The 27,782-nt window shown below is 41.8% G+C and overlaps 2 protein-coding genes across 4 annotated transcripts in view; both read left to right on the top strand.

Moving 5' to 3' along the window:
• ptpn13 (protein tyrosine phosphatase non-receptor type 13) overlaps positions 1-16,622 on the top strand; it is a 60,444-nt gene extending 43,822 nt beyond the window's left edge. Inside the window, exons 22-49 of one of the 3 annotated variants that reach the window (XM_064308919.1) lie at positions 383-490; positions 622-753; positions 1,002-1,453; positions 2,571-2,714; positions 3,505-3,598; positions 4,815-4,900; positions 5,592-5,754; positions 6,287-6,501; positions 6,636-6,734; positions 6,849-7,228; positions 7,568-7,754; positions 8,050-8,205; positions 8,663-8,834; positions 9,603-9,813; positions 9,956-10,047; positions 10,482-10,534; positions 11,138-11,290; positions 11,462-11,627; positions 11,727-11,825; positions 12,483-12,586; positions 12,699-12,754; positions 12,881-12,978; positions 13,381-13,529; positions 13,906-13,996; positions 14,121-14,458; positions 14,560-14,775; positions 15,550-15,612; positions 15,942-16,622. In XM_064308919.1, the coding sequence (XP_064164989.1) occupies positions 383-490; positions 622-753; positions 1,002-1,453; positions 2,571-2,714; positions 3,505-3,598; positions 4,815-4,900; positions 5,592-5,754; positions 6,287-6,501; positions 6,636-6,734; positions 6,849-7,228; positions 7,568-7,754; positions 8,050-8,205; positions 8,663-8,834; positions 9,603-9,813; positions 9,956-10,047; positions 10,482-10,534; positions 11,138-11,290; positions 11,462-11,627; positions 11,727-11,825; positions 12,483-12,586; positions 12,699-12,754; positions 12,881-12,978; positions 13,381-13,529; positions 13,906-13,996; positions 14,121-14,458; positions 14,560-14,775; positions 15,550-15,612; positions 15,942-16,019 (4,355 nt within the window). In that variant the 3' untranslated portion in view covers positions 16,020-16,622. The remainder of the gene's footprint in view (positions 1-382; positions 491-621; positions 754-1,001; positions 1,454-2,570; positions 2,715-3,504; positions 3,599-4,814; positions 4,901-5,591; positions 5,755-6,286; positions 6,502-6,635; positions 6,735-6,848; positions 7,229-7,567; positions 7,755-8,049; positions 8,206-8,662; positions 8,835-9,602; positions 9,814-9,955; positions 10,048-10,481; positions 10,535-11,137; positions 11,291-11,461; positions 11,628-11,726; positions 11,826-12,482; positions 12,587-12,698; positions 12,755-12,880; positions 12,979-13,380; positions 13,530-13,905; positions 13,997-14,120; positions 14,459-14,559; positions 14,776-15,549; positions 15,613-15,941) is intronic. The other 2 variants (XM_064308920.1, XM_064308921.1) reach the window with 2 other exon arrangements.
• Positions 16,623-19,001: 2,379 nt separating this feature from the next.
• On the top strand, positions 19,002-27,636 carry sdad1 (SDA1 domain containing 1). Its single transcript, XM_064308922.1, has 22 exons — positions 19,002-19,225; positions 19,667-19,771; positions 20,007-20,105; positions 20,521-20,631; positions 20,713-20,784; positions 20,876-20,976; positions 21,468-21,525; positions 21,903-21,977; positions 22,142-22,243; positions 22,344-22,413; positions 22,549-22,652; positions 22,833-22,890; positions 23,002-23,060; positions 23,592-23,668; positions 23,818-23,915; positions 24,109-24,185; positions 24,786-24,915; positions 25,034-25,128; positions 25,227-25,414; positions 25,895-25,979; positions 26,950-27,111; positions 27,458-27,636. Exons 1-22 carry the CDS (start codon positions 19,136-19,138, stop codon positions 27,500-27,502), a joined length of 2,061 nt encoding a protein of 686 aa, XP_064164992.1. The 5' UTR covers positions 19,002-19,135; the 3' UTR covers positions 27,503-27,636.
• The last annotated feature ends 146 nt before the right edge of the window (positions 27,637-27,782 follow it).

The raw sequence follows: 27,782 nt of genomic DNA on the forward strand, positions 1-27,782 counted from the left end.
GGCTCTGTGTCGTCACTGTGGAAGCACCGATAAATTCCTGAGTTTATTCAGGGGGTTATCAGCCACCAGCCAGATGGCCCTTTCAACAGTGTGGGGGCTTATTTAGAATAGTGAGGCGCCAGCCCATACAATTTAAACCATGATTAATGTCTCAGGGAAGAAGATTTTCTTGAATTTCAGATTTAGAATGGCTTGGAACTGGAAGGTATTTCATCCATACAGGGCTTGGTATTTGCAGTTGATGGCATTCCTGTCCAAATCAAGGACAATGATATTTTTGTGGCCTCTTGAAAAGCCACAGTTTGGATTGGTGATTTCTGTTTTAGGGGTGCATTGATGAATGCAGGCATGTCAGGGGGGATCTCTTGATGTGCCCTTGTAGGTTTTCAGATTGTTGGTGGAGAGAGTGCTGGACGGATGGGCCCAGGGACCTTCATCAGCTCCATTTCTCCTGGGGGGCCTGCTGACATCAACGGCTACCTGAAACCAGGTCAGTGAGCCGCTGTACTGCGGACACCAGGACAGATAGCTGGCCAAATCCCAATTATTTTCTCCCAAATTAAATCCTTATATGTCTTGTATACTTGGCTTGACTGATGGGGGGGAAACTACATTTCCCAGGTGACCGTCTAATCTCTGTGAATGACATAAGCCTGGAGGGACTCCCTCATGACTCAGCTGTCAAGATCCTGCAGAACACCCCAGATGATGTGACGCTGGTCGTCTCTCAGCCCACTGAGAGGCTGTATGAAGGTATTGCGTTACGTGACAATATTGCATTATTGTTAGAATTTTGTTGATGTATACATATACTGAGAAATGTACATGCGTTGTAATACATTGTATACAGATAGTTTTCTTCCTAAAGTTAACCAATGGTATTTGCGAGATATTGGTAAAATGAGATTGATTAAAAAATGAAGCGTTGGACTGAAAATTAAATAACTATAAATATTTAATATAATATTTGCTGCGCGCCATAAAATGTCTGTGTCTTTTAGGATCTCCCTCTGGCTCAGTCAACTACAAGGGCAGGGGTCACATGACACCTCCTGGGCAGAGGCAGGAAGTGGAATACGGGTCTTCATCAGAGGAACACGCGGCGACCCCCAGCCCTACTCCGCCAGCCTCCGTGGTCCCCCCCGCACCATCGCCCAGCCGGCGACAGGAGAGCCTGAGCTCCCAGGATTCCCGGACCGAGAGCGCCAACCTTTCTCAGACCCTCCACAATGGCTTCCCCCGCAGCGTTCCCATTGAGACCCCGCCCACGCCCCTTCCCCTCCCCTCTGACCAGGTCATCCCCTTTGACGCTGCCGCCCCCGCACTCCCGCCCAAAACCAGGAAAGCCAAAATCGTAGAGATCCCAAAAGAACCAGAGTATTCTGACAGGGGGGACTCTGATATGGATGAGGACACATACTCAAGTAGTCAGGAGATGCAAAAGCTTAAGAAGGTGAGTTTACCTCTGCTGTATGCTTCCTCTACACGCACGGTGATGTCATCAACATGCTGCACTTTTACAGAAAATTATGACCTCTTTACTAGGGCAGATGCAGCACTTTTTTCTCTTCTAATTCTTCAAAAACAGAATAAACCCAGAAATATGTGAAAAGAAGGCCATCACAGGTTTCTGTCTCTGTGGATGCCATTACAGTTTGTTACTCTCGATTTATGGTTGTGCTGTGCTGGGTGCAGTTATGTTACATTCTGAAAATTAAGGAAGAATGACTGATTCATTAAAACTACTATACCGATTGGCTCTGGTTGGCTAGGCAACATGGCCTGGCCTCGCCAGGGAATAACGGGGTAAGATGCCTAGTTCTGTTGGTCACATCGCTCTCTAGCGGGCACAGTCGCCTGCAGACGTGCAAACTGAGAATATGCTGACCTCGACCCCGACGACACGGGCAGTATGTGACTGGTGATGCCTCTGCAGTGTGAAAAGTAACAAGACTAGTCTTTAGGTCAATCAGAGGAGTCACATGTCTGTGGCTCTCCACCTAAAGTAAGCGGGAAGGGTTGCTAGGAGATCAACAAATTTGGTTGACTTCGGGTTGGGGAAAATATGGGGGATAAAATATAAATGGAAAAAAACTACTATACAATAATAGATCTGGAGCACAACCCATTATCTTAGCCTCATTCTTATTGATCGTTGAGTTATGTGAATTACCTGGATTACTGTCTCTAGCATCGTCTAATCTCTACAAAGTGTATCCCTTGGTGAGCTGCCCACAAGCATAATCACCATGTTAATTTACAGTAGGTATTTTCTTTCCAAACGCTAGAGATTTCCCTCGTATCAATTTTAAATGCAATTAACTTACTAATATCCTCCACGTAACAGCTTGTTATTTGAAAATGCTTTTTTTGTGTCCTCTGTGGTATTTAACTGCTTTGTAATTGCATTTATTAAATAAATGCAATACATACTGCATGCTGACGTTTTATGTATGCTTACTGCTTCATCACATCTTAATTGATCTCCTGACTTGTTCTCTTTCTCCTTGCATGTTGCGACTTGTTCGTAGTGAGATAACATTACTTACTCCAGTGTTTTCTGTTTACAGGAGTTATCTCCCAACTGCAACATGGGAAAATTAAGTGGTAATGCCCAAGGGGTCAATAGTCTCCACCCAGGAGATCTATTTGACGTGCAGCTGTCCAAAAAGGACAGCAGCCTGGGCATAAGTGTGACGGTACTGTTCGGCAAGGTTTCCGTGCTTTCTTTATTTCTTATTTCTCCTTAACTCGTAACTGTGTGTTTTTTGTTTGCCCCTAGTTGCACTGCTTGTGAAGCGCTCTTCGCTTGCCTTCGTGTGGCGAAAAGTAGACAAAAGAAACGTTTGCCTCTGTGCATGCAGGGTTTTGAGGCGTTTTTATGTTAACAGTCACACAATGATTGTACAGTAGGTATAAAACAATGGCATGTGCTATGCTGTGATTAAACCATATGTTATCTTGAATCTGTTTTGATAATCCTACTATCATACTAATACCTGTACATGCATAGATTGTAGTTTGCTGGAGTGTGATCAGTTTGATTTCCTTTTTTAGTTGATCTTTGCAATCTCATTGATTAAAAGCATGCTACTCTTAGCGCTCCTGCCAAGTTAGTGAATTGCTTCATTCCAATAATGGCATTTAATAGAGGATACATTTATATTTAGTCTCATGCCAGCGCATTCTGCAAATACAACATGAGACAAAATGTCCCCCTTGTCAAACTAGCTCTTTAAGATCCTGAAACAGAAATGGAATAGTGAACTCTCAAAAGCATGTACATGTTCATGGTATTTGGATCACGCTTTGGTTTGGTTACGGTTGGTTTCAATTATCACTTTTCCTTCAGCAAATTTTTTTTTTTTTTCAAATATGAGCACTGAACTGCAATTCATAGAACAGTATCACTATAACATAATCAGACATAGATTTCTAATCCAATTCTGATTAAAGACCATTTGTGGGGAAGTTCGCTGTAGTAACTGTGTTTTCCGTTTTTAGGGCGGGGTGAACACCAGTGTTAGACACGGAGGGATTTATGTCAAGGCTATCATCCCAAAAGGAGCTGCCGAATTAGATGGCCGGATACAGAAGGGTGAGCGGCTCAGTTTAGCTAGCTGTGCCCGTTTCAGTTTGGGCTTCCAGGATTTGAAGAATCCATCTCATCTGATTTTCTGTGCAGTACATCTGACAGACATATACCCAGTCTGACACATAAAACACTTTTGAAAAGAATGGGTTGACTCAGGACACAGGACTACACTTTATCCCAAACGCTTGCTGGAAAAGAAAGATACCTGCTCTGAAAGACATGCAGATCACTTACTGCTAATCCTGTTGGCCCAGTATTTTGGGGAGCAGTTTTCATAAACAGTTTCACAGATTTAGGACTAAATCATCCAGGTTGTTTGAGTTTGTTTGTACAGCACCGTGGATATTAACAGTGCTTTAAAATATAGTTCAGTGTGGCTAGAATTACACACAGATAGGAAGTAATTCTTGCATATTGGAGCATGACTGTATGAGAATCATCCACAGGTTTAGTAATGATGCATACATTACATTCCATTTTATTAAGGACTATCATTTTCTTTTTTTATAACAGACTCCGTAACTAAACGCTGCTGTAATCTATAATTAATCACTGCATTATGCGCATGTGAACTATTTTAGGTACAGTGACCATTTCTCTGTTTAGCTGAAGTCGCAAAGCCACAAAACACATGTAGCAAAGCATGTATGGGTAGTTTGAGTTTGCATGAAATTCAAGGAATGCAACGTCAGTTAAATATGAAATTGCCTTCTGAGAACAAGCAGGCAATTCTTCTGTTTAGACAAATGAGTTCAGGGGATGTGGCTGACTGCATGCCACGCACAGCGGCCTAACGTCAGGTAACCCCATACACGCAGCTGCATACAAATCCACCTCATTTACTCTGCACACAAACACTCAGCTACTCAACACTACTTTGCAATGGAATAGAGAAGTGTCTAGATGCAGAGGTTACAGTTCAAAAAATAATGACAGCAGTTACATTGCAGAATGTTTAAAAATTTTTTAAAAATTAAAAATCAAAACTAACTCACTAAATACTCTGATTCAGAAGATAAATACCCCCGTTAATACTTGAATGATACATATCATGCTTGTGCATCCACACGGATCGGATAGAAATGTTCATTTGTCAACTGTATTTCCTGCATATTAGATAACTGGTACTGTCACCTAATACTGTTTTGTGCTGATTGAGAACGAGCACATTTGATCTTCGTGCCTGTACTGTTTGTAACAACGGCCTGGCTGTTGCTAGGGGACCGTGTGGTGGCTGTCAATGGGAAGAGTCTTGAGGGAGCCACTCACAAACAGGCAGTAGAGACCCTGCGAGATACTGGCCAGGTAAAGACCCGGTTCATTTCTGCTGTTTTATTTCCTCTGAAAATAATTGGAATTATTATGTAACAAGCTGTAAAAAAAAAAATAGTTGTATAGATGTTTTATTATTTTTATTGGAATTTGTCGGTTCAATTGAGTAAAACTGAGCCTTTGTCCTCGTTGCCTTTTGCCCTACTGTACCTAGATTTGAGAGTTTTCTGGAATATGTGATATCTGACATTTGTACTAACTTCAGTGGACATGACTGTAATCTTGAAATGCTTTTTTTAGAATAATGTGGGAGTTTAAAATGTAACAGTCCCTCTGCAGCGATTCAGTCTTTTACATAACCGAGTGTGTTGCTTATCAGGTTTCCCTCAGACCATCAGTTAAAGCAGGCTGTTTCTGTATAGTGACATGATTATGGTTTCAGGTTATCACAAGGTACTGTCTGACCAGCACTCTTGCTGTACACTGACCGGTTTCTGTGTACAGTAGGGTACTGTCTGACCAGCACTCTTGCTGTACACTGACCGGTTTCTGTGTACAGTAGGGTACTGTCTGACAGCCATCCTTCTTGCTTGTACAGTAGGACTGTCGGATCTTGCTGTGTACAGGTAAGAGGGTACTGTCTGACCATCCCTCTTGCTGTACAGTAACAGGTTTCTGTGTACAGTTGGGTACGGTCTCTGACCAATCTCCTTCCTCTCCTCAGGTGGTCCATCTGCTACTGGAGAAGGGCCAGCTCCCTACTGCTAGTGTCCACGCCCCTCTCACCCCACAGTGCACCCCTCCCATTGCGTCCAGTGAGAAGGACACCCAGGAGGAGCCCCACCTAGTGTTGCCTGGAGACCACGAGTACAGCTTTGTCACTGATGGTCAGTGTGCATCTACAGATGGTCAGATTTACTGTACACTGGCAGACCTCAAATGAGCACCCTGCTCAATGTCTGTAATTTAAAATGTTTGTTTTTCATCATGGGTGAAACGCGTATGTTCAGCTGTCTGATTATTGCAAGTGTGTTAACCCCTTGTATGCAACGTCCCCATAACTAGAGATCACCTTTCATGATCTCAGAAGACATCTGATTGAACTCAGGAGAGTCTTTTTTATGTGAAATAGCTAACTCTATCAATATACTTGTGATTAAGACCATGGCGTGTCAGCTTATAAATTGGTTGCCTGAGTTCTATGTAATAAGCAAATTATTTAGCCTAATTTTGGCCCTTGCCTGAGGATATTTTTGTTTGTCTTTTCTTGTATGCTTACAGGCCAGTGCAGCACTCTATCACTAGATGGCAACAAGAGGCAAGGCTCTGCAAGCTCAGATTGAGCTGATTAACCGTAGTAAGCCTCTTCTCTGCAGTATGACCATAGGGCCTTTCCTCTTTGCTTCTCTCTTCCTCCAGACAATGTGTTTGAGGTGGGCCTGCTGAAGAACTCCTCCGGCCTGGGCTTTAGCTTCAGCCGAGAGGAGGCCCTGCCCACCGAGCCTCCTTGGGCCAGCATGGTCAGGGTCAAGAAGCTGTTTCCAGGGCAACCCGCCGCAGAGACCGGCCTGATCAACGTGGGTGACGTCATCCTCCAGGTCAACCACACGCCCCTGAAAGGCCTTTCGCAGCACGTACGTCATTTCCGTCTTTCAGCAGTGACTCTGTCCAGTGTGTGGTGATTGTCCATTCAGACTTTTTTTACATTTCAATGTGGAGAAGAATTCCATCTGAGTGAATGTTATTTTTTTACGTTTGGAACCCTCAGGAGGTAATCTCCGCACTGCGAGGCACTGGACAGGAGGTCACTCTGCTGCTCTGTAGACCCGAGCGTGGAGTATTACCTGAAATGGACATTTCGCGTTTGGTGAGAAAATTAACAATTTTGATATATTGCAAGACCTGGACCTGAGCGTTTAAGTAGTTCTGGTCCTACAGAGGTCATACATCCATTGATTTTGTGTGTGTGTGTGTTTTCCAGACTCCGATGGCCTCACCCCGGAAGGAGTCATCTGTCCCGACTGATCCCGGCCAGGTCAGGCCGCCTAGAGATAGCTCGTCTGCAGAGGGCGGTGGACAGCGGGGTTTGGGACCCGTGGAGGAAGCCCTGGAGAGACTGCTGCTGAAGACCCCCGGCCGCCGCGATAGCTACAGTGACAGCACTGACAACGAGGAGGTGGAGAAGGCCTTCAGCCCCTCGCTGGAACTCAACAGCCAAGCCTGGGACCCCAGTGTCTACCAGACCCCCGACAACAACCTGGGGCTCAGCCAGTACGAGACCCCACGCGAGCTGGACGACACCATCCGTTCTGCCTACTACTCCCCCAGCCAATCTCCCAGCAGGCCTGAGCTAACCCCAAGGTAGGAATTCAGGTGCAAACTCTCTTTTTGCCTGCGGTCTATAGCTGAGTGAAGAGAAATCCAGTGGTAAATCTATTTGTGCTTTACCGATATACTACTCTTCAATGATGGTGCTTTGGAATTATAACATTTCATCAGAGCACAACAGTCATATCTGCATAGCGCAGTTGCTATTATGTGTTCTGTGTAGAAACTCTGTCTGTTGAGCTGGTATGACCTGCAGTTTCTCTGAATAAAGAGAACAGCTGTCCAGACACCTCTCATCAGAGCTAAGTTGCCATTTCCCTGCCTGCTAATCGCTGTGTAACCTGTGACTCTGTCCCCGATTGTGTCCGTCAGGGGCTCCTCCGCCACGCGGTCCTCTGATCTGGAGCACACCCCGCGGGCCACGGCCTCCCCTCCGACACCCGCAGACCGCAGCCACCTCAGCTCCAGCCTTGGCCAGGACCCTGCACCTCCCCTGCTGCCTACGCCCTCTTCCCTGCCCTTTCCTGACAGTGGGCAGGACCTGGAGGAGTTTTTGCCTGTAAGAGCTTAGAGAGGGAAGGGATGGTCACTGTCAGAAAAATTGTTTGGGCTACGTGGAAGAACAGTTAATGCTATTACTGTCTGCTAATGACAAAACAGCTATAGAGAGAACTGAATTTACTGTTATTGTATAATGGAGCAATCTTGTGGTTAAACCTTAACTGTGTTTAGGACTAGGGCTGTGTATACGATTGAGAGTGCTTTAAAAAGGACTTTGTGAAGTTGCTTTTAACATCAATATTTACTTCAAAGCCCTGAATTGACCTTGTAAACCCTGCCCCCCTCTCCCTCAGGAAGTGGAGCTGAATGTGTCCCTTACAAAGTCAGAGAAGGGCAGCCTGGGATTTACGCTGACCAAAGGAAATGACCTTAGCTGCTACATCCATGACATCATCCAAGATCCTGCCAAGGAAGACGGCAGACTGCGGCCAGGGGACCGCCTCATAATGGTACAGAATGCTCAGCAGGACAATACACTTACATTAGCAATCACAGGTGATATAAAACTCTGGACATGGTGAAACCCTGTGTTTCACATGACCGTTTCATTTTGCGTGATGTCCTGCAATTGGCTTGTGATTTTTTTTTATACTGTGGTCAAAAGTGCAAGCCAAAATATTTCAAGAGCTCCTAGAATGGTGTGCGCATAGTACAAAGTGCACTGTACTTCTGAGTCAACAAATAACGTTGTATTTTAGAATATAACATATTGGTGTACAGTATTACGATGACTGGTTCTGCAGAACATAATGTAATCCTGTAGCATCAGGCTGGTATTGGTGTATTTATGTATTTTTTGTAAACGAAACCTGCACGTTTAGGTGTTCTGCGCTAATTGGATATATATTTCACACGGAGCGTTGTTTTCCACCAACACTGCTAAGTCCCATGTCTCCTCTCCTCCAGGTGAACAACACGGACGTGTCCAGCATGAGCCACACAGAGGTTGTGAACCTGGTTCGCGCTGCCCCCAGAGTGGTGGATCTGGTGGTGGGTCGGGTACTGGAAGTCCCCAGGCCTCCCATAGAAGCCCATCTGCTGCCAGACATCCCCTTTCAGTGCCAAGATGAAACACTCGGTAACCACTTTTATAACCTCTCACTCTTTTTAACGACAAAGTTTAAAGTGTTTTAAAGAACGCCCTAGAGTGAGCATAAGTTTCCTCCCTTTCCATTTTCACACCTCTCTTCAATCTGATATTCACAGTGTACAGGTGACCTCTTGAACATTGCTTCATCACTTATTTTTCTGGAACTGTGCACCTGCCTTCGTTTTTATGAATAGATATTTATGGAGCAGTACATTTGGTGTATGAATTTTCAAAATGTTTCAGAAATATTTTATATTCAATTTCCAGTGTTGTTCTGCAACACTGGAAATGTAATCAAGTCCTTAATTCCTGAAGCAAAGCTGGCTTTTACAGTTTTTTTTTCAGGTCTTGCTATGATTTCGGGACCTAGGCTTGTGTTGTGAGACCTGCATTAATCCAAGTCCTGTGTTCTGAAGCTGGAGTCCTCACTGTTATGTTTGTAAAGTGCTTCTTAAACTGTGGAAATGAACAACAAGCATAAAGGAACCTGCCGGTAACTCAAAAAGACGAGCATGTGGTTCCTGGAAATGAATGCTTCATGAGAGAGCGTCAGGTTACGGTTAGGGTTATGGTTAGGGTCTGCCAGTAACTTGTACTGTCAGTGAGATCAGAGTTTACTGGTCTCCGTTTAACTGTCAAACTGTGTTAGTGTGCAGGGTGTTCAGTCATAAGGTCAGGCCTTTCTGAGATGCCACGATACCGGCTAAATAGCATTTCTGAGCTGCGGTGTGTGTGGGCCATTCTCATTCTCCCTAGGGCTGGTGTTGGACGGGGGCAGCGACAGCCTGTTAGGGGTGCTTTACATTAAGGACATCGCCCCAGGGTCGGTGGCTGCAGAAGAGGGCAGTCTGAGGCAGCTGGACTTGGTGCACTTCATCAACGGGGCGCCCACGCAGGAGCTGACGTTGGCCGAAAGCCTCAGGCTGATGGAGCTGTCCCAGGGCGACCTCGTTCTCAAGGTCACCAGGTAACAAAAGGCAGAGGCCACACACAGACACCCAGACGCAATGTCTTTTCTCCTGGCCAGTTAATATGTTTTTACATGTTTTGTGTTTCATGCAGAATAAGTGCTGATTTCTCCAGTCCATAATAATTCTTCTGCCTCTCAGGGACGGAAAGCCTGTCGCTCCAATAGAGAGAAACGTGTCATGTCTTAACAACAACAACTGCCCAAAAGTGAATGCACCTGCCAATATGAATGGTACGTTTTACAGGTGCATCACCTAAGAAAGACTGCATGTATACTGTAAATAATGGGTACATTTGCATTTTAAAAATTATGGTAGGGTCTATGCAGATCAATTTTATTGTAAAATATCACAGTAAGCAGGTGAGATTTTCTTTGAGTGAGCCAGCATGTCAGTGAGTCTGATTGGGGCATGTGGGAGTGGGATTTTATCACTAAATTATGGTTTCTGTTATGATTTCTGAATGTTTTATACATATAAACAGAATTCTGCCTGCTGTTTATTGAATTATAGTGGTATATGCATGTGCACATTATATTGTGTTATATTTATGTAAAATTGAACTGGACATAAATAACTATGAAAACTTAATATCACAGCCCCCTCAAGCAGATGTACAAAGGTTCAGGTAGCATAACTGAATGTTTTTTCCCCTCTCACATTGAAGGTTATCTCAATGGAGGTGAAAGCAACCAACCAGAGCCTCTAAGTCCCACTGAGGTAACATTTCAACAAGTGTCTGTTAATACAGTTGAGCGATGTGTATGAGTTAACAGAAAATAGTCTTCTTACTCAATGAAGGGAATTCTTTTTCCATGCAGAGGAAAACCTCATAGAGCAACATTTATTTTGTTCTGTAGACTGATATTTCTGTATCTCACATGCTTATAGTTTTGATTGTGGACATTGGTTGCTTGATTTAGGTCTCTTTCTAACGCTAACAACATTCTACTTGTTTAAAGTTAAGTGACACCCGACAGTGAAAGTACTGTAAGTAGTTGTCCTCCATTTGTGGGACAAATTTAATCAAGTCAAGGATTTGCCATCTGAGAAAGAGAATACACTTCAGAGTTAATTGGATGTGTGTTTTATATTTAATTGTGTGGCTAAAAGATTAGATTACAGCACCTTGGAATTCACACTACTATTCTAGGCTAGTATGGCTAAATCCAGCCATCCTATTGTATCTGAAAATATTTTTCCATTTCTATGTGCTTTTATACAGCTGTGCACATCTTGGCGTGCAGAAATCTCTCTCTTGGTTCTAAGAATCGTAAATAGTCTATTAGTTAATCTCATGTTATTTCTGCCCTGTGTTGTCAGGAGGTCATTCACCTGGAGCTGGAAAAGCCAGTCTCTGGAGGCCTGGGCTTCTCAGTGATAGGGGGCGAGAGGGGGATTTTCGTGAAGTCCATCACCCCTGGAGGCACCGCCGATAACGTCGGGACTTTACAAGTGGGAGATAGATTACTGAAGGTACCGTCTCTCGTGAAGTCTTCAAAAACTTGTACAAGCTTGAAAAAAGTATAAGCTTCAATTATTGTCATTTTAACAGTTTCAATGGATTGAATATCAAAATTAAGAAGAAAACTTAATGGTCTGTACCTCATTTGCACAATAAATGCGTAAATTGTGCTGTGCCAACAGGTTAATGAGGAGGTGATGACTGGAGTGTCGCATGCAAAAGCGGTCACTACCATCCGCAAGACCAGAGGCCTGGTTCACCTCCTAGTGTCCCGACCCCCCGACCAGACTCCCAGCACTTATCTGGACTATCTCCCCACCAATGCCGACAAGTGCAACGGCAACACCGGTGGGTACAGTGTGACGCCGCTCTGTCGCAGTCCCACAGTGCCCTGTGTGAGTTGGGCACACACATTGAGATTTTCCCATTGACTCCCTGTACTTGCAGATGCCAGCGAAGACAGTGGGGTGAAGTCTAAGCTCTACGGTCCAACAGACGGGGAGAAATCCAGCAGAGTGAAAATCCCACCACCTTTACCCCCAATAGGTAGATGCTGTGTGTCTGCTATATACAGGGCCAGTGTGCTGGGCAGTATAGACAGCTAAAATACGTTTCCCTCTACACTTTCATTCAGGATTAATAAGAAAAGGCAACAGCAATTCGAGTGCATTTACCGCAGTGATTTGTAGCGATGTCCCAGCATAAAAGAAACCCAATACTCAAAATAAAGCAATCATTCAATAATATTAGAGAGGACAAAATTGGAGTTTATGAATATTTAAGTTTTCTTACTGACATTCTTTCTTTTTTAGACAGAATGTCCTCAGTCGCTTTTCTCAGTTTTGAAACGTGCAATTTGAATTGATGAAGATTAAATCTAGACAAAATTTTTGAAGTCCAATAAGAAAGCTTTTGAAAATCAAGGCTCATACAACAGGCTCTTTATATCCATCGCAATCAGACACATCAGTATGATCAAGGGCTATAGCAACATATGAGAAAGAATTAACCACACAGGAGAAAATATCCTGGCTTTCTACTTTGTTTGTCTTGTCATATCTGCTAATTCGTGGTGATGGCACGTTCATTTATCCGAGTCCTCACTGAACTCTTGGCGGTGCTGTTGCACACGAGGCGAGCCCAGGATGGTCAGTGGTAAAACAGAGTCCCCATCTGAGGCCAGTTCTGTATGTACCTCTTCAGACTATCGCCCAGGAGAAACAGGGAGAGAGAAGAAGAGTGAGAGCGCTGAGCTCTCTGAAGATACGGACTGTGACGGCTCCTCCCTGCCCGAGGACTCCCCAGAGGTAACCTCTTCCCGGCCAAATGCTAGGAACCGTTTACCAGCCATGTTCTGGAATATTCCTTATCAGGGTGTTGTGTCTTAAGTTCCTGAATGTTGTGAATGTGGAATTGCAGACCTCCCGAAAAGCTTTGTGGAAAGAGGAATGTGTCGATGGTTCTCCCACGGAACGGTAAGATGGGGTGTCTGAGACACGTATAAATACCTGAAACACGTGGCTTTATTTAGAGGTTGATGTAAAGGTGTTTTAACCCTACGGTTACAAGTCGTGCTAAAAACCTTTAACCAATGCCCACAGCTTCGCTCAGTCATCAGTGGGTCCTCTGGAGGAGGACGAGATCACTTGGGGAAGTGATGAACTGCCCATAGAGAACATCAACTCCAAATTCACAGAAGGTGAGCTGTCACCGTTCAGCACTTTTCAGACTTGCCAGGATCATGTCTATTGTTACTGTCTCAGGAAAATCTATTCAAATGCTTTGAACATTACAACTATCGTCTATTAAAATGCCAAGTCTTATTGATTGTGACAATGCTTAGTGAAAGATAAGAAAGCTCATAAGCTTAGAAACAGCTGACAGATACTGCTTATGAATCTTGGTGTGGGTGATTTCAGTGTTGCTGTCAAAAGTAATAATGAAAGCATCTTATGAGCATATCCACTTACAGTTTACTAAATTTTATTGGGGTTCTTTGCAGATGCACAACATAAGAGAATACTTCTATAAAGTGTTACAAAATGTGCTGTAGTGAGACTATGGCAGCACTTAGTGGGCTGTGTTCTATCTGTCTCTTCAGATGGCCTGATCATTACAGAGGATGAACTCACCTCTCTTCCCCTGGTGAAAGTGGTCCCTGATGGTCAGTACACAGGAGCCAAGCTCAACACTGTCGTCCGAATGATGCGTGGACTCCTGGAACAGAAGATCCCCCTTCAGGAATTTGAGGTACGTTGTTTCTGCTGTACTCTTAAACTGTACTCTTAATGCTGTACATTTAAACACATTTCGTGTTTAAATGTACAGTATATAGCTGAATACGATTTCAGTAGGGGTCCCTCTGGTCTTCCTCTCGAGCCATTAATAATTAAATGCAACAAAGAGAATTCAGCTTAATTTAAGCAGTACAATCCATTGCACAGCTCTGAGGTTGTTATTTAAAGGGAAATGGGACAACATAGAGTATTCCGGACAGGTATAATCTCAGATTTATACATGATGTGTTGGTCTAGAATGTATAAACTGAGTCAATAACTGTAAGACATCTTGATATATGAACACTTTCTGGTAAATCCTACTTTACTTTATCCTACTTTCTCAACAGAATCTGCAGAACTTGCAGCCGTTGGATGATTGTTTGATTGGGCAAACCAAGGAAAACAAGAAGAAGAACCGATACAAGAACATTGTCCCCTGTAAGTGGAGTTAGATTTGAGGACTTTCCTAATATTTAACTGCACATCTCTGTGTAATTTCTGTGCTTGTTTGAGACCATAGTTAATTGCATGATTAAAAAACTATGTATTTATTTATTTCCAGTTGACACCACCCGTGTAACTCTAGGAAAAGATGGGGGCTACATCAATGCCAACTTCATCAATATGCTCGTGAAAGATGAAGGCTTCATGTACATTGCTTGCCAAGGACCCCTACCCACCACCCTTGCCGATTTTTGGCAAATGGTATGGGAGCAGAAGTCCAATGTGATTGCCATGATGACTCAGGAAGTTGAAGGTGGAAAGGTTAAATGTCAGCGTTACTGGCCCGACACACCCAAGACTCCTGAAATGGTGGATGAGAGGCTCCAGCTCACGCTTATCAAGGATCAGCATCTGGACAACTTTGTCATCCGCCTCATTGAGGTCAAAGATGTCCAGGTAGCTAGCTTTAAAGAAAGGTTTTGTCAAGTTAATTTTAGTATGATACCATTATCATGTACATGCTTAGAAGGGCTAATACTATGTTTGTGTGTTTACAGACCAGTGAGGTTCAGTATGTCACTCACCTGAACTACACTGGCTGGCCAGACCATGGGACTCCCACGCAACCAGAGCAGCTGCTGACATTCATCTCCTATATGAGGCACATCCACCGCTCAGGGCCCATAATTACCCACTGCAGCGCAGGGATTGGCCGTTCAGGAACTCTTATTTGCATAGATGTGGTACTGGGCCTTATCAGCAAAGATGCCGACGTGAGTATGATTCATAGGTTTTATGAACTTATGGTTTCGATTAGGGGAGTTCCACACTTACTTCATAACAAAGTGCAGAACATGACATGACTAAAAAAAACTGTTCCTTCTTGAAATATATTATAAAGTGCCTTTTCTTTTAAGCTTGCAGTAAGTAATTACACATCCACATAATGTAGATTCAGAACCACTTCCTGTAAAACTAGGGCACAACTTCCTCTATTTGATACTAGCTGGCTTGACTACCAGCCAGAGCTTTTCATGATGGATAGAGGGAAATAAAAAGCCTTATCAGAAGCTACTTTTTGCGGATAGCTCTCTTATCACTTAAGCAGTAACAATAACAATGCAAAAATTGAGTGGGACCAATTACAATGGCAGGCTGCTGTAAGCCCACAGCATGGGCCTGTATTTTCTCTTTTAGTTTATTTTCATTCAGTTCAGTTGACTAGTTTTTCTCAATAATGTCTGTTCTATTCAATTTGTGATGTATTCAGGTGATCAAAGGGTTACCTGTTTGGCACATTGTTTCTCTCTTTAATAAAAATAATATCCAAGTAATACACATTTCTGTCTGGTAGTTGCCTCATCAGCTGGATGGTTGGTTTCTCAGAATTTAATTAGGAATTCTCCATTATGCCTTTAAGTACTTCATTCATTGAATTTATCAAATGTTTATTTTTGGGCCGCTCCCAAAATCAGCCAAAACACTTCACTTCCTTTCAGTTTTTTCAGTGTTTGCTTTTTTTCACAAAACCCTTGTTTTTTCTGTAGTTTGATATTTCAGATGTTGTGCGTTCTATGCGGCTGCAGAGACATGGCATGGTCCAAACCGAGGTAACAACACTTTATTTTGACGATAGTATTAGAAATATTAAATGAAGCAAATATTTTGAAAGAGCAGAAAAACTGCTATTTGAATTTTGAACTGGAATTTCTTTCATTGAGAATATTTTGCTATATTACCCCCTATATTCCCCCTTCCACTTTCCAAAGCCTGTTATGTAATGATAAAATGCTGAGGGGCCAACATTAAGTACTCACATTCGAGAGTATTTCATACGACTGTTAATGTTCAGTCAATTAAATGTGTGTTGTATTTGCCATTACAATATACAAACATATATGTAATTATTTATGTTCTCTTTTGTAATTACGCTCCACAGGAACAGTACATTTTCTGCTATCAAGTGATCTTGTACGTCCTGCGATGTCTACAAGCAGACGAGAAAATCTCAGGATAGCAGACGTCTGCTCACACTCACTCACTCACTCACTCACGAGTGCCAGTGAGACTCATCCGTGGGAACAGTGACACTGAGGTGTACACGAGGGTTCATTTTAGAGAAATGGGCGCTTCTGTGGCTGAGGGTTTACAAAACATTAGTGCAGATTTTATAGCTGGCTTTACGACTTTCTGCTCCATGAATTTGAAGTAAATCCTAAAGGATTCTGTATAGTTTTTTTTTTTTCCGACTTGTGTTCTTTTTCTTGGACTGCTGCTCTCTTACAAATAAAATAAAAATTGATTTTTATATGTGACATATCCAGCAGTAAAATAAATGCCTTTCTAAGTCCTTTGAAATTAAACGAGTATGACAGTTAGAATTGAATTCATATCTTATTTTGAACAAAAATCATACATGTATGTATTTTAAAGCTATAAGATGCGAAGGGTTGCCTTGACAGAATACAGTGACAGTATTTGCTATGTAAATCTTATTATTAAGTGCTGACTGCCAGTTGAAATTAAAGTGTATATATTTATCAAATGAAACTGGATAAGTTTTTAAATGTTATTTACAGGACTGTTTGCAATTTGTAAATAAAAGAGTATCATGTCTTTACTCCTTGTGTTATCTACATCAATTACAATTGAAATTTTTAGCCAACACAACTTAGAAGTACATTTCACATAGTAAGCAAACACCACTAGAGCTAGAGATCAATGTCGATGATGACATCTATTAAAATGATGATATTTGATGGAACAATTGACAACATTTATCAAAAATGTCACTGTTCCAAATGCCACCATCAAGCTGCATGCCTCACGACCTGGGAAATAAAGGGAGGGAATGAATATGCCTTTCTGACTGGGGATAGGCCAATCCCCCATCGGGGGATGAGGCCAGAGAAAAGCTGTGGTCACAAAGACCAGCTGCCAAGTGCTGGAAGACATAGGACAGGTAGCCTACAGGTAAGAGAGTCCTGAACTGAGAGCTCTGGCTGGAGTGTGTGGTATAATCAATGTGTGAAGATGGGACAGGGCAGTATATATTTTACTGTGCTGATGTTGAAGTTCAGGCATCATGTTTTAAAATGATAAAAGTGGAAAAATGCCTTTAAAAGGGACTATACTGCAATAGTTGTGTTCAGGCTGATGTTCTCTGGCCCGGCATTAAATAGTCCCAAGACCTGTAAGGAAAAGCAGTTTCCTGGGAGACAGACCAGGTAAAGTGGTGCAATTACTTTAAACGTGATTAAATCATAAACTATATAACTGGTCGCACTGATTTATGACCTTGCCAATGCTACTTGTGCCTGTAAGTCCCACTCATATAGTAGAAGACTGCTGTATTAAGGAGTTTCTGTATTAAAGCTAAACACTCCTTCAGTACAATAGCTAGTTCAGCAGGACTATTTTGGTGAGAAATAAGGAGGAAGCTGCTGCATTTCTTCAGCATTGGTAGAGATAAGAGCGCCCCCTGGTGACTGAGTAACCTGCTGCATCTACAACTGTTTATCTGATTGAGTTCGTAGGCAGTCTTGGCTTTACTCTTTCACATAGTGAGAAATGCTGAATTAGAATAAGATAGCCAAGGAAATGTAAATTCCTTTGTTTTAGAATCAGCAGTTCATGGAGGAGTTGGTATGATATTTCTCACATTGCATGCCAGTGTTCAATATTTGCTACAAACTAGGGCAGGAATTCACAACTGCAAGATCCATGAGACCTTAAACACATTTATTGTATATTAATATATAATATAAAATTGTGTGGAGAATGTAAATTGCAGTGAATAAAACTGGCACAATGGCTACTGTTTACAGGATGCTGAGTGGTACCTACTCAACATGACTGAATGAAATTCACCAAACCAATTGCAAAGCAGCCAGCACACAAACCTTTTTATTGTGTTTCTTTTTTTTAAGCTCAGGTTTCTAGCCTATGTCACTCAAGTTAAAACTGAAAGTGTGTAGTGTTTGCGCACCTAGTGTCTGTAGCATGAGTTCTTAGGGAAAAATATAGTTTAATAGTGTAACAAAATTCCCCACAAATGATTGAAATAAATTTAAATAATTTAGCTAAATTTGGCACTAAAATCATTTTTAAAACATCACCATAAAAGCATTTTGTATTGAAATAATTAGTGCAATGCATAGACATCAATAGTGTATGGGTTCTTGGGTTTTTAAATGTAAGTTTGGAGAGAGTTTGATATTTTTATGGGTGGTTTTTGATTCAAGAGTAGCATGGTCTCAGCATATAAATCCAGTCATAGGGAAGTGTCCGAAGGTTATAAATGAGATGAAACATCTGGTAGTGACAACAGTCACTCTCTCTTGATCTAAATGTATATAGCCTTGGATCATTCAAGAATAGTGTATGGGAGTGTGGTACATGGTTTAGGATCAGAGACTTGACTGAAAGAACTAGACAAAGTGCAAGCTCAAGCATTAAGATTATGCCTGGGGGCTAATAAAAACATCACCAGTATGTGCTCTACAGGTAGAAGCAGGTGAGGTGCCACTGTGTAGGAAACGGTTAAATGCAAATTACTGGGTAAACCTGCAGGGACATATGGATAATCACCCTACAAAAGCAGTTCTACAGACATGAATGGAAGATGAGTGAGAACATAATAAAAGTCTTAGGTGGATAGGGACATCATCCCCCGATGAGAAATGGCCTCCCCTAGACAGACCTTTATTTCACAGGTCTTGAGGCATATGAGGGCAGAGTGTGGACAGGCTGTGCAGCAGGAATTTCGGTTAAAACAGATTCTGGCTTTTTCCACTGGCAGTAAAGTGTCAAATTTTAATGGGCTATCTGAATGATATAGGATTGTTACATAGATTGTATGTAAAAAGAGTAGCAGAGGTCTTCAAAATAAAGAGGAGGATGAAGTGACGGAAGAGGGCGGTAAAGCAACATTTTTGGATTCACTTGCATTAAACAACGGAAGGAAGTATCACGCATTTATTTTTCACAACGCGCTTCTGTGAAGTTTGTTCCTATGTCTTATCCGTAGAGTTCTCTGCAATATGGCGTCTCTCATGTAAGCCACGCTGGTAATTTTTTATAGGCTTCTTTACTTTCCCAAATTAATTTAGACGAAAGTTAAAAAACTTTACAATGTCGGGAAGACACAACAACAAGTTACCAACAAATCTGCCACAGTTACAGAATCTTATCAAAAGAGACCCCCAGTCCTACACGGAAGAGGTAAGCGAAATGATAGGTGGCTAGCAACTCAGAGCTAAATGAAACGAGAGATAAATATTAGCTAGCTGTGTTCTGTTGCAATGTTATTAATTTAAGCTGAGTCGCCTGGACCGAACATTATTTTGTACTGGCGAGTTGGTACCTTGGTACGGCTACGTTAGGTACGTTATCAACGTTTTTTGCTTAGAGAGCATCAGCGTTAGTCAACCCTTTTAAAGTTAACTAGCTTACACTTATTATTGGTTACATTGAATGTACGGGAATGTATTCAATATCCGACATCCGTGTACTAACTAGCTAAAATGTGGAGACATATAATCTTGAGCAGTTGGTCCTTGCTTTGAGAAAAAACCGGTCCCCGGCAAATATGTTTTCTGTCTAAAAAGAATTGTGCTAAAATAATTGTTTTTTTTCCATACGTATTATCTCCGTCTCGCCCAGTTTCTGCAGCAGTATCGACACTACCAATCCAATGTCCAAGTCTTCAAACTTCAGCCTGACAAACCTAATAAGGAACTGTCAGATCTGGTTATGTTCCTCGCCCAGGTGAGATATTGAATGGTCTGGTAGCCAGTTATTGGTTGTCTGACAGCCCCGTGTCTCTGTAAAAGGGGTCTTCAGTTCCTGTAGCCATGTTGGTAATCTGTATAACTCTATTTTCATTTTTTTGAAATGTATTTATAATTTTGTTTCGCCTAACTAAAACGTTTGTACCTGAAAAGCTTATCGTGCATTATGACCTTCTGACCAATGAGAAGCAAACCCATGCATTGTTTTTCAGGTAGGACACTGCTATCAACAGCACCTGTCCAGTTTCCCTCATGAGTTGACTGATCTTCTGTTAAGTCATCATACAGTCCTTCAACCTGACCTGCGTATGGTGAGGAAAACTTGTGATTATGATTTACATAAGGGCCACTGTATATTCAAAGTAATGATGACTATTTTTGTGGCTTGTGTAATTAGTATGTGTTCTTCACCATTTTTCCATGCAAATTTCTTGTAATAATCTAAACATATCGAGTGGTTCACATCATTTAAAAGCTTTGGATTTGTTTTGTCAGTTATGAGTAATGATGCCAAATTTGTATTTGGTCATCCAGTTGTGTTGCTTCATGCTGATAAACATGTCTCAGTACTGTACTATCTACAGAATGAATGCTAAGAACGAAACCTCAAATTTTAACTGCCAGGACTTGATTTACAGAAAGTCATAGAAAGTATTATGTAGCCTAGATTCAGTGATACTGTACCGATCCCATTCACATGTCATGTTGTCTCACTCCTCTCTTTAGACATTCTGCAAGGCCCTCATCCTTCTGAGGAACAAAGACCTCATCAACCCAACAGGTCTGCTGGAGCTCTTCTTTGAGCTCTTGCGCTGTCACGACAAGCTTCTGAGAAAGGTCTGCCTCCATCACATCCACCAGTAATCACAGCTCCACCTCACAGCGTCCTCCGCTCACCGTTTTCTCTTCTGTCTCCAGACTTTGTTCATGCACATCGTGACAGACATCAAGAATATCAACGCCAAGCACAAAAACAACAAAGTGAACACAGTAAGCCCTTTTTGTTTGTTTGTTTGTTGATTGTACTTGTTGGTCGCCCTGGCTGTTAACCTGTGCATAATCTTGCTTACTCCTTTTGCAGACCTTACAGAACTTTATGTACACCATGCTGAGGGACAGCAATGCTGTGGCTGCTAAAATATCTCTGGATGTGATGGTTGACCTGTATAAGAGAAACATCTGGTGAGCGGCCTCCCACGGAGATCAGTGACCATTAAATCGATCGTTATTTTATCTTTCGTCTGACCAGATTGATGGGTTTATAATTTCAACTTTTCAGTAGCCATGGGTCATTGTCTGGGGATATATACAACATCTACGTTAGAGTACTGATAAAGAAAATTGGTGAATACTAGGTCGATAAGTAATAAGTATGGGCATTAAATTTTCCTGACTTTAACAAATTTTGTTCCTTCCACACACTTCAATACAGGACTTTCTCCAACCACTTGGGGTGAAGTGGCCAATCATATTTTTCCATCTTTTATTGCATTTCACAGATTGTGAGAAAGAGTGAGCCAATTACATTATTTTAAAAGGGAAGCATTGGTTTTTTATACACCATACTACACTGTGTAAAATAACGTATGCGTCAAGTGTGCTCCTTGGCATGAAGTCTGCTCCTTAGTAATACTTTCCAATGATAATATTTTTTTCAACTGATTTTTCTCTAGGAATGATGCCAAAACGGTAAACGTTATAACAACAGCATGTTTCTCCAAAGTCACAAAGGTATGGTTTTGTTAATGTAAATTTCGTTTCTACTTGATATGAAGCTAAGATACTGCAGATTTTTTAAATGCTGGTATGAAACAACCAGCTTTTTTTAACCAAGTTTGATGCTTTTTAAAATGTAAGTTAAAATTGGAACTCATAATTGGCAAACAGATGCTACAAAGCATCTTATCTGCCAGTGCAATATTTCATTCATGCCACATGTAAAAGTACATGTTATTGGTTCATATCAAGCATTCCTTTCAGTGTTCTATGATTCAGTCTGTTTGCCTATCCTCTTGATGGATACCAGCATCCTTGAATACTTTTCCAGTGTAAAGGGTTATATATAAAGGATAATATGCAGACTAATAATTTTGTTAATCTCCTCTCAGCTTCTTGTGGCAGGCTTAAAGTTCTTCTTGGGCAAAGATGAGGATGAGAAAAAAGACAGTGATTCAGAGTCAGAGGTAAGTGGTATTGGAAAATGAGGCGTTGGGTAAAGTGTATAGCTTATCTGTGAAAGATGACTGAGGATTTGGGTCAGCTGTGAAGTCTGTGAAAGAAGATTGCAAACATGTCAGCTGTGAAGCTTGTCTTTGCTGTTAGCGATAAAATCCATCTTCCTCTCTAGGAGGAGGGTCCTTCGGCAAGAGACATCATGGTGAGGTATTCAACAGGGAAAAAAAGCACCAAGAACAAGAAAAAGATGGAAAAAGCTATGAAAGTCCTCAAGGTAGGACCAATCAGGAGGCCTATTGCAGATGAGCTCTTATCTTTTATGAGGGAGTTACTGCATTCATTTATATCTATCGGCTTTTTTCCACACACGACAGAAACATAAGAAGAAAAAACGTGCTGAAGTCTTCAACTTCTCTGCTATTCATCTGATCCACGATCCACAAGGTAGGGGGCTGACCTAACGCAACTGCCTTAGCCCAGCTGCTTGAACCATCCATTGAGAAGACTTGTGGATGAATTTGGAAGAAAAAAAAAAGGTTTTGGATTCCATAATTTTAAAAGTGTACTTTCTCTGGCTAGATTTTTCCGAGAAGCTATTCCGGCAGCTGGAGGACTCCAAAGAACGTTTTGAGGTCAAAATAATGATGATGGAGCTGTTATCCAGGCTAGTTGGAATCCACGAGGTACACTTCACATCTTTGTCAATGCTCTTCTCTTTGTTTTAAAGAGCCTCAACCATGTAACACTGGCATTATGATGTGCCTTGTAGCGGTGTTCTTCACCTGGAATGGCCATTGAAAAGTCCACTTTTCTGAAATCTCACTTCACTGAAATTTCCATTAAAACTGTGTATTGTCCAACAGCTGTTCCTCTTCAACTTTTACCCATTTCTGCAACGCTTTCTCCAGCCCCATCAAAGAGGTAAGGACGTCTGTACCGCCCCTGTGTTAAACCAAGCATTAGACTCAGTGGGTGTGAGAAATTAGTAAGAGAGGTGCTGCAGAAGTTTAATTACATTTTTGTAATTTACAGAGGTCACCAAGATCCTCTTGTGCGCAGCACAGGCGTCGCATCAACTGGTCCCCCCAGAGGTAATGTCTTCTCTCTGACCACTCATCTCATATGTATGTGAGCCCATTGTGGGCAATGTTAAGCACTAAAGATTCATAATGAAACTCAGTAGTTTTAGTCATGCTTGTTGATGGTGAATCTTGATGTTATATTTTAAGAGCTGTAAATCCTATAAGTTGATTGTGTCTGAACAGTGTGCATTAAAGGAAAATCTTCTGTATAAGAGATGGGAAAGAAACCAGTCATTTGCAGTGTCAATAAGACCAATGAAACCTATTAGTCAGTTAGATATTGTTAGATATTGACTTGCAATTATTTGGGACAGCATATCCAAATCCAGCTGATTTTTTTCAGAAGAGTGGAAACTGCATGTGATTTAAAATACATAGGGACTTAACATCTGCTAAGAAAGTAGTTCATTTTGAGATCCTGGAAATGGAGGTTTCTCTTGTGAAATTGGCTCCCTGCTTTTAAAGATGATCAGAGCAATTTATACTTGATAAAATGTAAATGTCTCGCCGTTGGGTAATGTTCTTGTGTCACTTCTGCAGATCATTCAATCTGTGATCATGACGATAGCGAACAACTTCGTCACAGACCGAAACTCGGGAGAAGTGATGACTGTGGGGTAGGCATTGGCATTTCTAAATAGTTATTTGTAGATGACAATGATTTGCTGTGTGTATTTATTTAATGTTTCTCCAGTGTGTCCTTCACTTGTTCTCGGCAGTGATGCGTGCGTGATCCTAATTTGTCTCCATCATGATTAATTCACAGCATCAATGCCATCCGGGAAGTGGCAGCTCGTTGTCCTCTGGCAATGACAGAAGACCTGCTACAGGACCTGGCACAGTACAAGACCCACAAAGACAAGAGTGAGCCATTTTATTGTCTTTACGTGGGAAAGGGATACCTACACAATGCATTAAGTTCTCCCAAGCAATATTAATACTGTAAACATTTCAGCTTGTAAAGGTTTAAGTCACTGGCAACTATATTAGCAATTTTATAGTAGGTAGACATTAGTGTTCTGTTTTTGGGACTGATTATTTTTTTGGTTGGTTTTAGATGTGATGATGTCATCACGGGGGCTTATCCAGCTCTTCCGGAATCTCAATCCAAGCATGCTACAGAAGAAATACAGGGTGAGGATATTAGCAGTATTCACATCATACACCACAGCTCAACATGTCCTTGTTTCATATTCTTATGCCATAATTGTTTATTTCATATTACACAAAACAAAAAATGTTTCAATCTGAAATTATGAAATATCCAGAATAAAATTTTATAGAATAAAAGTTGATAAATTTTTGTCATGATTGCTGCTTTTATTTAACCAGTTTAATTCCATCCAAATACCTTCTTCAAGACATGACACAAACAATGCGAAGGTATATATTTTATACGTGTGTAAGCCCCCAAGTGGATTCAGTTGGTAACTTTCTCCTGGAAATCAAATGGTTCAAATTGTTCAATTCCGACAGTAGTACCCAACAAGAAATAATGCAAACATAGATACTTTTTAAACAAAAAAAATGTTTTCCCTCCAGCGCCTTGTACACAATGAATTCCATCAAACAACAAGTACTATAATTCTGCACATCAGCTAGGAAGTGTGCTTCCACGGCTCGCTCGCTGACTGACTGGTGTAGTGTGGAGGTTTTCTGAAGTAGGGCGGCGGTTCTGAGAAGATCAAGAACGTTGTGTTCGCTTGCCCAGTGTAACTGTTGTGCTGTTGCCAGGGGAAACCCACCGAGGCTTCAACTGAGGCTCGGATTCAGGATTATGGGGAGCTTGAGGCCAAAGACTTCATCCCTGGAGCTGAGGTTCTGGAGGTGGAGGAGGTGAAGAAAGGAGATGAAGCAGATGAAGGTTAGGGAGGAACTCTGCACTTTACACACAGAATGCGCTTTACCACAGCTCAGGTGTTTTATTTACTTACTTGTTTTTTAAATATTCTGATTGGTGTATCTGTCCCCCCCTCCCACAGAAGGCTGGGAGAGCGCCAGCATGAGTGAAGATGATGATGATGATGGAGAATGGGTTGACGTTCACCATTCCTCTGATGAAGAACAAGGAGAGGTGGTATGTGCAAATCCTGTTCCCATTTCCCTTCGCCTTCATGCACAGGATTGAGTTCACTGGAAAACACACAACACACAGTAAATAACTTTACTTTCCAGGCAGAGAAACTGCAGAGCGTGCCAGTGGAGGAGAGGAATGCCAAGGCAGCGGTGGTCAGTGCCAGCCGGCTTCTCACACAGGATGACTTCAAAAAGATCCGCATTGCCCAGATGGCAAAGGAGGTGAACTCTGCCCCCGGAAAGAGCCAGAAGAGGAAGTCTATGGATGACAGCGATGAAGAGACCAGGTATGTGGGTAACGCTGGTGCAGAGCCTGATCAGCAGCCTTACAGTGGTCATATTGCCTTACTGTATGGGTGCTTTGCTTGTGCTTTTCATACACTACCCACACCCGTCTGTCGTCATCTTTAGACCATTCAAGTGTGATGTCACAGTGTGTCTCAAGTGCTCAGAAGTGCTTCCTTTCATTCCTTTCAAAGCAGATGGCATGAGTGTCAGGTTTAAAGTACGCACACCCCAGCTGAGACCATGAGTGCAAAAGAATAATTTATTTATATATTTTAAATGGTCACTTGTTTTACTGTAGAAATCACAAAAAAGATAACGGTAATTCATAACTTGAAAGAGCTTGAAAGCAAAGTGTTCATACCAAATCCTATATAATTATAAATATCTTTTTCATATCAGGTCACCATGAGAGCCATGTTTCGTGGTCTAATTGCATTATGGATATATGCATTGGTATTAATGTGACCCAATTTTTTCAGAGGGGAGCTGCTTTCACTGAGAAATATTGAGCGTCTGCACAAGAAGCCAAAAGCTGATAAAGAAACACGACTGGCAACAGCCATGGTACGGAAAACCTCAATCAATCCTATTTAGTTTACAGTGAATTGAAATGCTGTCTATATATGATAGGTCAAATGATACAGTGTCCTGTCACACAAATTAGTTATTTTTCAGGTTTACATTTAGACTTGCTGAAGGTAAAATTGTATCAAGCCAAATACTGGTAATATTAAAAAGGGAAAAGGGTTTCCTGTATCACAAGAGGGATAGGGAGGTAAGGAGGTGGCTGCTCCTGCAGAGTGAAGGGCCTCAGATTCTGTCTCTGTTCAGTGTCCAGCCTGAAGCTAGAAATAAGGGCAACTTGCTGTATGGCCTGTTTGAGCAGGGATGGGGCCAGAAGTAAGGGCAGTGCTGGAGGAGGAGAGAAAAAGAATGAAAGGTCCTTAAAGAAATTATAATCTGAGGGCTGGTTGTCTTTTTAGAAGACAAAAGTTTTGTCAGATTCTATGAGTGTGGAGAGAAGCTGGGTGGTGGAAGACCTGGTGTGGACCATGGTGCAAGGACAGAGAGGTAGAGAGAGTAGGCTGTACAGCCGAGGACCTTGAGCCAACAGATCATCAACTTCATCTGTGAACAAGGTCCCAAAGTCATGTATTGAGATTTGAAGAATGGAGATAATATGAAAATATCTGAGTAATAAGAAGATGGAGCAAAAAATTGTGGGTTAGTAGCTCTGTCTTGGACCTTTTTTTTCATCAAAAGGGGTTTTGTAGCAGAAGCAATTGTGAAAGTGAATTTGGAGAAGCTTCATAATTTCCGCTCTCACCAAATCTTATACTGGAAGTAGAAAATACTGAGATTTTCTGTTTTTGGGGAAAAAACAAATCAGGTCTGTTGGAGTTTTCTGGACGTTTGCTGGGCAGGGAATTCTACTCTTTTGTCTGTTTTCCAGACCAGTTACTTGGGTTGTACTTGCAGTGCTTGCTTTACAGAACTGACATTACCTGACCAGTGTCTACACTGTTGTACGTAGGCTGGAAGAACAGACAGGAAAGAGTTTGTCAGGAAGAGATTCAAACTGAACCCCTACGCCAGCACCACCAACAAGGAAAAGAAGAGGACGAAGAATTTCATGATGATGAGGCATAGTCGGAACGTACGCACCAAGAACAAACGATCTTTCAGAGACAAGCAGGTACGTTTCTGAATTATACCTCACCTTTCATCACGAGACTGTGATAACAGGAGCGATTTAAACATATGCATATCAATAATAATTCAACCTAGCTCATCAAATAATAGAAGCTGATCTTCAACTGCCCTCATAGATAAGCACAAAGTTAGTGATCGTTTATCAGATATCATTAACATTGTTTGATGTGCATGGTGAAGCAGTGGGATGCCTTTGTGGTCTAGCTTTATATAATTGTGTCCCGCCCGCATTTTCCCCTTTGTGTCACCCTGTGAAGTTAGCGAGTTAGCTAATCCCAAACTGAATGCTTGTCATATTTGGAGCTGAATGTTTCGATGTCTGCCTTCAGGTGGCCCTAAGAGACGCTCTCCTGAAAAAGAAGAAACTGAAGTGAGGTTGAAGTTTAAGTAGCACCACCCCTGTTTCATGTGGTGACCTGCCTTTGCTTTTTCCATTGAGCCGTTTCTCTATATTATATCTGGTCCAATTTTGTACAGGTAATAAAGGATTCGTGTTGATCTAAGCAAACGTCTGTTTTGTTCTCAAAGTCCTTTCATTGTTTTCTTGAAATATTCATTCAAGTGAGAAAGAATATGTATTTTTCGCTGGACCGCAACGCAAATGTCTGTGACTGAGTGATGAAGTTACACCATTGGTCGGCCGAGTTATGAAGT

The sequence above is a fragment of the Anguilla rostrata genome, chromosome 14 (genome assembly GCF_018555375.3).
Source record: "Anguilla rostrata isolate EN2019 chromosome 14, ASM1855537v3, whole genome shotgun sequence".
Lineage (NCBI taxonomy): Eukaryota > Metazoa > Chordata > Actinopteri > Anguilliformes > Anguillidae > Anguilla > Anguilla rostrata.